Source organism: Myodes glareolus, chromosome 17 (genome assembly GCF_982192425.1).
Source record: "Myodes glareolus chromosome 17, mMyoGla1.1, whole genome shotgun sequence".
Classification (NCBI taxonomy): domain Eukaryota; kingdom Metazoa; phylum Chordata; class Mammalia; order Rodentia; family Cricetidae; genus Myodes; species Myodes glareolus.
The window spans coordinates 66,642,945-66,654,483 of NC_142042.1; the positions used below are offsets into that span (position 1 = coordinate 66,642,945).

At 52.5% G+C, this 11,539-nt stretch overlaps 1 protein-coding gene across 2 annotated transcripts in view; it reads right to left on the bottom strand.

Moving 5' to 3' along the window:
* Dcst2 (DC-STAMP domain containing 2) overlaps positions 1–11,474 on the bottom strand; it is a 12,802-nt gene extending 1,328 nt beyond the window's left edge. Inside the window, exons 1-14 of one of the 2 annotated variants that reach the window (XM_087897341.1) lie at positions 11,152–11,473; positions 10,847–11,017; positions 10,439–10,540; positions 10,036–10,233; positions 9,637–9,702; positions 8,986–9,199; positions 8,674–8,831; positions 8,147–8,311; positions 6,638–6,805; positions 6,428–6,528; positions 5,508–5,638; positions 4,130–4,257; positions 3,736–3,829; positions 3,505–3,627 (exon numbers count right to left, since the gene is read on the bottom strand). In XM_087897341.1, the coding sequence (XP_087753467.1) occupies positions 3,505–3,627; positions 3,736–3,829; positions 4,130–4,257; positions 5,508–5,638; positions 6,428–6,528; positions 6,638–6,805; positions 8,147–8,311; positions 8,674–8,831; positions 8,986–9,199; positions 9,637–9,702; positions 10,036–10,233; positions 10,439–10,540; positions 10,847–11,017; positions 11,152–11,416 (2,084 nt within the window). In that variant the 5' untranslated portion in view covers positions 11,417–11,473. Of the gene's footprint in view, positions 1–3,504; positions 3,628–3,735; positions 3,830–4,129; positions 4,258–5,507; positions 5,639–6,427; positions 6,529–6,637; positions 6,806–8,146; positions 8,312–8,673; positions 8,832–8,985; positions 9,200–9,636; positions 9,703–10,035; positions 10,234–10,438; positions 10,541–10,846; positions 11,018–11,151 lie in introns of both variants that reach the window. The other variant, XM_087897342.1, reaches the window with a different exon arrangement.
* Positions 11,475–11,539: the final 65 nt, after the last annotated feature.

The window sequence follows — 11,539 nt, forward strand, 5'->3', positions numbered from 1 at the left end:
GAGACTGAAGCAGAAGGGCTAAAAGTTCAAGGCCAGCCTAGACCATTAGTAAGATCATTCTAAAAATAAGTACACATATTAAGCCGGGTGGACACACACCTTCAATCCCAGCCCTTCTGGAGGCAGAGGCAGGGGAATCTATGAATTCAAGGCCAGCCTGGTACACAAAAACAAAGGCCAGGTCAGCCAGGGGCTACACAGTGAGACCCTGTCTCAGAAATCGATAATGTAATTAAATAAACCCTCTATTTTTTAATCACAGAAGTTATATTAAAGGGATCCCAAGCCATCTTCCTCACACAGAAGCCAAATACTCGACTTCTGAGTCACTTTTGTCAGCTGCTTTGTGACCTGGTTTTAGCCATCCTGATGCCATGAAAAATGTCCCCTCAAACCACACTAGTGGTCTGGTCCCTCAGCTATGAAGTGAGTGTTGGTCCCCAGCCTATTGCTCACATCTGCCTTATTAATGGTTAGGCTCTCCTGCTTTCTTCGGCCTCCCTTTCCCCTCGGCTTTACAGTTGAACTCTGTTGTTGTTTTTCGAGATAGGGTTTCTCTGTAGCTTTGGAGCCTGTCCTGGAACAAGCTCTTGTAGACCAGGCTGGTCTTGAACTCACAGATCTGCCTGCCTCTGCCTCCCAGTGCTGGGATTAAAGGCGTGTGCGGCCACCCAGCACCATTTTCTCTTAAATCAGCAATTTCCTAAAGAGATACCTCCAGTCCAGAGTCCTGCTGGGCATCTCTGCACCTGTTCCCTGGGTGGTTCTAGCTAGATACCCCTGTAGACATCTCTTGGTTGCAAATCCGGCCAGTCCTGTTTCTCCTTCTTCCCCAAGCCTAGTAGATTCAACGTTCTTAGTATCTCATCTTCCTACCGCCATTGGCTGAAACAGCCTCCCACCCAGCCATTGTCTCCTTAGCATATGGGAGTTTTCAGTAATAGATTCTCTCCTGCTCTCCCCCTCTCCAGTTCTCCTCTTTAAAACTTTTGTTATATTTTTATGCATTGTATGTCCACCTGTGTCAGTATCTGACATGTGTGTAGGTTCCTGTCCAGAGATACATCTGATCCCCTGGTGTTATGAGTCCTCAAGTGGCTATGAGTCCCCACCCCCAAGCACGGATGCTGGGAATTGAACTCAGATCCTTTGGAAAACAAGCAAGTGTTCCAACCACACAGCCATTTCTGTCCCTAAATATTTATTAAATACATAAATGTTAAATATATGTATTACACACACACACACACATATATATATTTTTCTTGTTTGTATGGGTGAGTGTTGCATGCATGTCTGCTGGCCAGAGTCCAGAGGAGGATGCTGGATCCCCTGAAACTGGAATCATAGACAGCTGTTAGCTGTGTTTTTGTTGTTGTTGTTGTTGTTGTTGTTTATTTTTTGTTTTTCGAGGCAGGGTTTCTCCACGTAGCCCTGGCTGTCCTGGAACTCATTCTGTAGACCAGGCTGGCCTTGAACAACTCTAAATTCTGGGATTAAAGGTTTTCACCACCACTGCCAGACTTGCAAATATTCTTAATCTCAAGGCTGTCTGTCTAGCCCCACTCCTTCCTTTTGTCTTTCTGGTCTTGTCCAAAGGACCTGGTTAGCATGGAACTCACTCAAACTTGTTTATTAAGATGTTCTCACTATGTAGGACTGACTGGCCTGGAACCCCCTACACACACACACACACACACACACACACACTTTTGAAGACCACAAGGTGTATGAACCACCGGGATAATCCCAGCCCTAGGGGAAGGAGTTCAAGGCCATCCTTGACTACACAAAAACATCCCGTTTCCCTGTGGTGTGTGAGAGACAGAGAGACTGTGGTGTGTGTGAGACAGAGAGACTGTGGTGTGTGTGAGACAGAGACTGTGGTGTGTGAGAGACAGAGAGACTGTGGTGTGTGAGAGACAGAGAGACTGTGGTGTGTGAGAGACAGAGAGACTGTGGTGTGTGAGAAACAGAGAGACTGGTGTGTGTGAGACAGAGAGACTGTGGTGTGTGAGAGACAGAGAGACTGTGGTGTGTGAGAGACAGAGAGACTGTGGTGTGTGAGAGACAGAGAGACTGTGGTGTGTGAGAGACAGAGAGACTGTGGTGTGTGAGAGACAGAGAGACTGTGGTGTGTGAGAAACAGAGAGACTGGTGTGTGTGAGACAGAGAGACTGTGGTGTGTGAGAGACAGAGAGACTGTGGTGTATGAGACAGAGAGACTGTGGTGTGTAAGAGACAGAGAGACTGTGGTGTGTGAGAGACAGAGAGACTGTGGTGTGTGTGAGACAGAAAGACTGTGGTGTGTGTGAGACAGAGAGACTGGTGTGTGAGAGACAGAGAGACTGTGGTGTGTGAGAGACAGAGAGACTGTGGTGTGTGTGAGACAGAGAGACTGTGGTGTGTGAGAGACAGAGACTGTGGTGTGTGTGAGACAGAGAGACTCGCCTGGTGATAAGAGCGACACCTTTAACCCCAACATTTTCAGGCAAACCAGGGCGACATAGTGAGACCCTTTCTCAAAGACATAAAAAAAAGCCAAACCCTGCTTGTGCAAGGCTCTGGGTTAGACCCCTAACACCACAGAGAAGTAGGAAGAGGAAGAAAAAGGAAGCGAGGGGGTGAGGAAAAGAGAGAAGTAGGCACAGTGGTACATGACTGTAATCCAGCACTCGGACAGGAAGACTGCAGAACGTTTGAAAAGCCAAGACCAGGAATGATCCTGCACGCCTTTAGTCCCAGCACTTGGGAGGCAGAAGCAGATGGATCTCGTGAGTTTGAGGCCAACCTGGTCTACAGAGTTCAGGGACAGCCAGGGCTACACTTAGAGACCCCATCTCAAAACAAACACAGATAGAACGCATCCCTGAACACCTAAGATCTTCAAATGTCCAGTGAAGCTTTCCTGTCCCCTCCCTCCCTTCTTCCCTCCTTTCCTCCCTCCCTCCCTCTCTCTCCCTCTCTCTCTCTCTCTCTCTCTCTCTCTCTCTCTCTCTCTCTCTCTCTCTCTCTCTCCCACACCCAGACACACACACCCTAGGCTTTATTTATGCTCCTGAATGCTTAACATTCTCCAAACTCACAGAGGCCACAGCTTCCTGGCCTCTCTTAGCACGGGCCTGACAAACCACCAGATTGGCCCCAAACCCAGCTCATTTTCCTCCTTTTTTGTGAAGTTTTGGGTTTGGTGCCCTCCAACCCCAAGGGTTTCTTTCTATTCCTGGTTGTCCTGGAACTCACTCTGTAGACCAGACTGTGCTCTAACTCACAGAGATCCGCCTGCCTCTGCCTTCTGAGTGCTGGGACTAAAGGTGTGCGCCACCACGCCTATCCTGGGAAGTGTGTCATGGTATCTGCTCATCACAGGGCTCTCCCTTCTTCCTCAGGAGCTCCACACAGGACTGCTATCCTACCACCATTGTAAGCCACCGCAGGCTAGGGGGCAGGTGCTCAGAACATGCCCCAGTTCCCAGGGGCCATCCCCACCTGCTTCCGGCTCACCTGGACGTTGGGCGGGGCTCGTCTGACAGGCGCTCACCCAGTGCTTTCTGGAGCTCCTGTTCAGGGGCCCTTCTGCGGGCTGCAGTCAGCCATAGCTGAGGACCCTCCTCATCGCTGGAGTCCCTGGAGAAGCCTGCTATCTCAGTGGCCCACAGATACCCTTGGTGAAGGGCATTATTCCCATAGACCCCACAAATTCCCAGGTGCCTTCCCCACCGCGGAAAGACTCACAGCTCCAGGTCCAGGTGCCCCTGCATGGAGAGAGGCGACGCACACACAGAGCAGGTGTTGTCCAGGAGACGGAAACAGGTGGGGCAGTAGAGACCTAGAGGAGGCCAGGAGGGAAAGAAGGCTTGCGCTAACCCTTCACTCTCTGTGATCCCTAGTTTGTGGCCTTCCCGCTCTCCAAAGAAGACTCATCCTTGTCAAGTACGCACATTAGGGAACTGCTCAGTACCGCTTGGACCCAGGAGACTAGAGATTCTGGGGGGAAGGGGCTATGCAAATGAGAATACGCATAGTAATGAGGGGCGGGCACATGCGAACAAACCCGAGAATTCCGTGAAGAATCGCGATTGACTGTCACATGCAAACACCGCGAGTCCTCCAGGAGAGGGCTTCTCACCTTTGCAGCCTGGGGTGCTGCAGGACACAAAGTTCTCCGTGTCCCCTTTGTCTTCAGGCTGCCCACAGCCCAGGCAGTAGTGCTGATGCAGCAAAAATGGGCTGAGCAAAGAACTTAGGCAAGGACACCTTAGAAGAAAGGTCGCAGATGTCAAGTTTGACGAGCCAACCTCCAAAATGGAGGGACACCTTCCAGCACCCTAGCTGCGGTCCTTCTGACGGTAGCAACTGTTTCTCCATTGCCCCATTCTCCTTCCTCTCTCCCTCACTTCTGTTCTCAAGAATCTCTAATCACATGTTGTTCTTGCAGGGGACCCGGGTTTGGTTCCAAACACCTACATGATGACCTAAATCATCCATAACTCCAGATCCAGGGGATCCAGTATTTTCTTCTGAGCTCCATGGGCACCAGGCTTGCACTCGGTATACATACATACATGCAGGGAAAACACTCGTACACATGAATAAATCTTAAAGTTTATCCTTGGAGCCGGAAAAATGCCTCAAGCAGTTAAGAGCACTGGCTGCTCTTTCAAAGGACTTGGGTTCAATTCCCAACATCTGTAACTCCAGTCCAAGGGAATCTGATGCCTTCTTCTGGCCTCTGTGGGCACTGTATGCACATGATACACAGATGTGCATGCGCGTGGAGAAACCCATACACATAAAATAAAAACAAATCTTTTTTTTAAATAAAATTCTTAGCTGGGCAGTAGTGGTGCATGTCTTTAATCCCAGCCATCAGGAGGCAGAGGCAGGTGGATCTTTGTGATTTCAAGGCCAGCCTGGTCTACAAAGCAAGTTTTAGGACAGCCAGGGCTATTATACAGAGAAACCTTATCTCGAAAAAAAACAAAACAAAACAAACGAAATAATAATAGTAATTGTTGGGGACTGCAGACCACCAGACCCTGAATTTCTTGTAAACAGTTTGTTTTCCTCTTCTCTGAGCATGAGACCCTGATGGCAGGGGCGTGGGTTCTGATAGTCTGCAGCTGAAAGATCCCGAGAGCTGGGGCGTGGCCAGAGCCCTATGTAAGCTGCCCCTGAGCAGTGGGCGTTCTTGGCATTCTTGTCTCAAGGATGTCCCTGTGGCCCCGTTGGTCTGTTTGTCTCTGTCTGTGTTTGTGTAATTTTAAATTTTCAGCCTAGTTTCCTAGTGTGTAGAGTGCAAAATGGAACCAGTGTGGTTTTACAAGTAATAATAATAATTAGTAAATAAATAAAATACAATTCTTGTCCTGAGTTCTTCCTTCAGGACATGAAGGTCTGAGCTGGACACCCCTCTTCAACCAAACCTCTTGTCCCTCGGGAAGCACTGCTGACTCTTTTCCTGTCAACTGCCACCCCATCCCTATAGGGAAGCACCGTGGACTCACCTGACGGCCAGCACCTGGAGGATACTCATGTGTCCCTGGTCAGCTGCCCGTCGCGTGACTGCTCGGTGCACTGCAGCCAACATATTGGTCCGACGACGCAGAAGCGAGTTGTAGAGGTAGGAGATTCTTTCCTGGTGGGGCGGGCCCCAGGTGGTTCAAGTGATCCTGCTTCATCTGCCTTGCCGTGCCCTGTCGCACCCATCCCCACTCCTGCCCTGTGTCTTTTCCTTCTGACTCCCGTGAGTTCCTCAAGGCTTAGCTCAAGTGCCTGTTCCTCCAGGAAGCCTTTGGGTTCCCCCAAGCAAAGTCAGCCATTCCTCCTCGGCCTCTCCATATCTCTTCATCCCTTAGTAAATCTCTCTCTCTCTCTCTCTCTCTCTCTCTCTCTCTCTCTCTCTCTCTCTCTCAAGTGATGTTTCATTAAAAGCCTTTCTTCCTGGCTTCCTGGGGCAGGAGAGATGGCTCAGCAGTGATGAGTGTGCTGTTCTAGAAGACCCCAGTTCCCACACCCACATCAGGCAGCTGACAACTGGTTGTGACTCGAATTCTAGGGGATCTAACACTTCTGGTCTCCGGCACCTACAAACACGTGGAATATACTCACACAGAAAAAAAAAGAATATACACATGATTAAAAATTTAAAAAGTAAAAGAAGTTAATCTACTTTAAATGCCCGTCAGCCAAACTGTTTCACCGTGCCTCACTGGAGTCCCTGCACCGCAGCTGTCATGGGACACCTCAGTATGTCACTATGGCTTTAGGAAAACCTTGGAGGCCCGGGCTGAAAGGACAACATCCCTCCCAGCTCTACCTGAGGGCTCCCACAGAGGAGTAAAGACTGGGGCTGCGAGGGCCTCAGTATCCTCACACTGAGACAGACAGACAGCTTAGCGCCAGGGCCACAGCAGGGACCCCTCACCTGCTCCCTGGATGGGTAATAGGAGGCACAGATGACACGCCGCAGTCTGCTGACATAGCTGCCACACAGAGTGACGAAGAAGCACAGGCCGTACATGGTGCCTGGGAAGACGGCACCCAGTGAGCACTGCCCGCCGCCCAAGTCCCTGGCCTCACTCCTGGTCCACAGGCCCCCCTCGCCCCGGTCTTCACTCTGAGAAGAGGTGAATACCAATGACGATGTAACCACTGGCGTCTGGTTCTGAGGGATGTAGGAGGCAGCGCTGGGACAATATACTGATGTTGCCTTGCTGCAGAACGTCAAAAGCTGACACCAGGTCACGGTAGATACTCCCTGAATAGCCGGTCCCTTCCACCGTTATAGACACCAGCACGGGGCCTGCATGAAGACACCGTGAGAACACGCATGGCAATGACTACTTTCCCTGCAGGGTGGAGAAGCAGAGCCAGGCAGGTCATAGGCATGAGCCACACCCCAATCCAGGACCGTTGGTGCTCAGGTACCCCTAAGGTACCCTGAAACCTGGCTTCTGTCCTAATGCCATGATCCAGCTGGCACTGCCACAGTCTTCATGGCCATCCCAGAAGTATTTAACATTGGCTGAAAGCTGGTAAGTTTTCCCTTGGTTTTTAGAGACAGGGTCTTACTGTGTAGCCTGGTCACTCGATCCTGCTGCCTCAGCCTCCAGAGGGCTGGGGTGACGGGAGGACCACCAGGGCCATCAGGGTGCTGGGGTGACGGGAGGACCACCAGGGCCTTCAGGGTGCTGGGGTGACGGGAGGACCGTCACTCCCCAGTTTATTGTTGCCTTACGTTTGTCTTGAGTTTCAGTGGTTCTTTTTTCATTTATTATTAGTGCGTGCGTGTGCGTATGTGTGGTTGTGGGGGCACACGTGCCCCCGCACACATGTGGGACCAGAGGACAGCTTTGTGGAGGCAGCTCCCTCCTTCCACATTTTCTAGAGTTTTGAGGATTGAGCTCAGGTTGAACCTTCCTGACAGGTGTCCTTGAGCTATCATCTTTGTTTGCTTGTTTCTCTTCTGTTCTCTGTGTCGTGATATGCAAATTACAAATTCAGGTTAATTATATTCCTTGACTTGTGACCCAGTCTCACATGGGCCCAAGGAGTAGACAACTAAACAACACTCTCACTTCTTTTGTTTGTTTTCTGAGACAGGGTTTCTCTGTGTAACAGGCCTAGCCATCCTGAAACTCTGTAGACCAGGCTGGCCTTGAACTCACAGAGATCTGCCTGCCTCTGTCTTCTGAGTGCTAGGATTAAAGGTGTGCGCTACCACTGCCCAGCTAGTCTCACTTCTTGCAGTGACCCAGAGAGCAGCCATTGCTTCATTATTCAGATGAGCAAACTGAAGCTATGAGAGCCGTAAGCAGTGTGTGTGTGTGTGTGTGTGTGTGTGTGTGTGCTGGGGATGGACCTGGGGCACTGAGCATGGGGCTCTGTCCCCAGCTCCCAAGCAACTTACTTAAAATCACCTCCTGACAAAGACCAGGGCTGGGATCTGAACCAAGCCAGTTTGGCTTACAGCTTTGTGTCTTTGCTGTTCTGTCAGGTGTGTTCTTTCCCCAGATCGGAGGCAGAGGCTGGGAGAGTGGACGGCAGTGACATGAAGCTATCCCAAGAGTCCCCCAGGAGAAAGCCCCAGGGAGGAGGCAGATGCATTGGGTGGGTGGGCACAGGAGGAGGGGCGGGCACTCACTGCGGGCTACAATCTCGCCCTGGAGATGGTACCGGGCCAGGTCAAGTACCCAGAAGACAGCATAGTCCAGAAAGACCAGGAAGAACACGAGGAGGAGGTGACGAGCAAGATCAAAGGTCTCCAACATATAAAAAAACTGCTCCCATTGGGACAGGAAGATGGAGCCTGAAGGAAGGTGTTCAGGAGTGTGTTCCCTAGTTCTCCTGCCCACAGGTCCCAGCTCTTGGGGAGAGGCCCATTCTACCAAGTTTAGCCAGAGAGCAAGAAGAAAAGAGGCTGTGAGAACTGTGGCAAAGGTGGGGAGCAGTCCTTGACCTGGACCTGTGGTCCAGCCCCGAGCTCTTCCACCCTTGTGCTTCCTGCCTCCTGGGCAGTCTTCCTCTGGCCCTCACCACAGAAAGCCTTCCCAACCCTTGGTCCGTGTTGCTCCCTCGTCTCCCTCTCAGCCCAATGTTGTCATCTCTGTTTCCTCTGCTCCCCATGCTCCCAAAGAGAGTCAGGACTATGGGACATCCTTACACCCTCACCTGGCTGGATGTAGCTCCTGGCCTCCTGAGAACTGAGTGGCAGCACCGTGGGCAGCCCTGCCATGGAGCGCACTGCCTCCATGTGCAAGAAGCGGCTGGTGATATAGATGTTGTCAAAATCGTCCCAGTTCAGGTAACAGTACCAATACCATAGGGCTCTGAGGAGAAGCACACATGAGATGCCAGCTCTTTTTACCAGACCTCCAGGCACTCCAGGCAATGCTGCCCCACCAGCTCCCACCACCCCCCAATTCCATAGATGGACAGCCCTGCAGCAGCCCATCTCCCCCACAGGCCCTAGGAGCCCCTCACTGGAGGTAGAGGAGTGCAAAGAGAAGAGGCATGGTGTAGCCCATCAGGGCCAGGACCTCCCTGGCCCTGTGCAGCTTCGTGCTGACGGTCTCCTGAAGATCCAGAGCCACCTGGGACAGGCTCCGAGAGGCATTGAGGTCCACAGAGAAGTAATGGGTGGCTGTCATGTTGAACTCAAACTCACGACGCACCTGGTTAAGCAGCTTCGCCACAGCTGGGAGAGTTAGGAGGGCAGAAGTGAAAGGGGTGGGGGCTGTCCCGGCCCAGGAATCACACAACTCACAGATGGCCAGAGCTCCGCGGGCCCAGATCTGGACTAGGAAGCAGTGACACCTTCCTGACACACAGCACTAGATTTGGCCTAGGGCTTATGCTCGAGTCGGGAGTGAGCCGTGACCTAGCTCTGGTGGGAGGTCTTGTTGCCCTGTTCCTCCCAGATTCTGCTCTGAAGTCTGGCTTTGATGAGACACCTCCCCCCCGCCGCTGACTGGGCCTCAGTTTCTCAATCAGCTCAGCCTAGACGTTAGTCTGGGTGACCCTGCAAAGCCCTTTCCTGCTCTTGCAATCTCACATATGGACCAGGAGACTTCCGCTGCCCGTGGCCGCAGGAAGATGAGAACACGGGCAGCAGGGGCTGGAGGGGTCACTCACGGGTGCTGATGGTCCTTCGCAGGAAGAGTTGAAGGTACATGGGGATGACACAGAACATCTGGGCCACTGGGGTCAGGGAGCTCAGTGTGAGGACTAGGCGCAGAGACGTAACCTGCCTGTCCACCTCTGGATCCTTCCTCTCTTGGGGCTGTCTAGACTTTGACCTTTCCCACTGCTCCCTGCATTTCTAAGAGTTCTTAGCCTTTCTCTGCTGTGCTTTCCCGAACATCACTCCTTCTCCGTCACCCACCTTTTCCTACTGAATCCAGCATCCTTATGGGCTCCATATCCAACGCCCCTTATGTGACCCCCTGTGCCCCCCTTCTGACGGATCCTGCATTCTCACACCCCATTCCACCCCATGCATGCCTCCCCGCAGGGAACCCCTGGCGCTCTCACAGCTGGCAAGTCCGCATAGCACCAGTTTGAAGGGCATGATCACGTAACACAAGTGAGCGGCACGCGGAACGATCTTCATACAGCTGTCCCTGGCGTCATCAAACACCCGCGTGCATTTTGTATAAGGGTTGCCCAGCTCTGAGTTGCACACATCACCAATGTGAAGGAGCCAATACCACACATTCCGCAGGGCCCTGGCTGAAGATGGCTGTTCAGTCAGTACTCTGGGTAGGAGCGGCTCAGCCTTTTTCAATAACTTAGGTAACACCAACCACTTCCCCCCAAGAACTGGCCAGTGGTCAGTCATGCTGTGTGCAGTGAGACCTGAGCAGGCCCGGAGAGGCCTAGGATAAGGAGACTGGGGCTATTTTGACCTCCCAAACCAGACACGTGACACACCTACCTACATGCTTCACACCATCCATGATGGACCGGAAGAACCTGCGGACCCGGTCAGCCACCACTTTGGCCCTCTGGGCAATAGCTTTAATCTTGGTAAGAGCACCTGAGGGACAAAGGGCAACATTGTGGTGGGCCTTTTCCTCCAGGAGCTGACTGTCATCATTTCCTGGGGGAGGGGGAGCGCAGGGGGAGGCTATCAGAGAGGTTAGGGAGCCGGGTGCTGGGGTGTGAAAATAATCAGGTGAAGGAAGAGGCTGGAAGGCAAGGAAAAGAGGATTTAGCCAGATTGGGAAGCGCTTCCCAGGCCCAGCCACTCAGGTTAGAACACAGTCCCAACAGACAGGAATTAAACTGAAAGGCAGAAGACCGTCCAGGTTGAGGGCCAGTGGTAGGCTGGGGTGGACCTTACTGACAAGGGGCTGCTTGGCCCGCTCCAGCACTTCAGCAGTCTGGTTCAGGGCCAGCTCTGCCCCACAGGCCACAGCTTCACTGGACCGGGCGAAGTTGCGCAGGGTATTGGCACAAGGCCCTTGAAGCACCAGTCCAAAGGCAGCCACAAACAGCAGCATCCGACCCTGCCCTAGGGAGACCGCTCAATCAATCACAGCCCAGGACCCCAGCCCCAAGGCAGCAGTTAGTCCTTCATACTGGTTTTTAGAATACCCCTCCAAGCCCCAACCCAGCCCTGCCATGCTCCCAGGGTGCCAGCCTCACTGGAGAAGGCCTGGGGAAGCAGCAGGAAGACAGTGACACGGACCTGGCTGGAGAACCCCATGCCCAGGCTAAGGAAGGCAGCCAAAGTGGCAGTGGCCACCAGGCAGCCATAGGGGCTGTGTCCCTCCACCAGAAGTTCCAGGATTCCATAGGCTGTGGCCAAGGACAAACCCAAAGTAAAGCCACCCACGCTTCGGACCATAGCCCGTGCCATGCTGGGCCCCTCCTCCCCGGAGGGCCACTCTACAGCCTCAGTTTTAGACATGGCTGCTGGGACCAAATGCCAGTATGTCTCCAGAGGAGGCCCCCAGATTCTAGAGACTCGGAATTCTTCATCTAATTCTAAGGTTCCGCCAAGCTTATACCGTGGGTGTGTCTCAGAACCCAT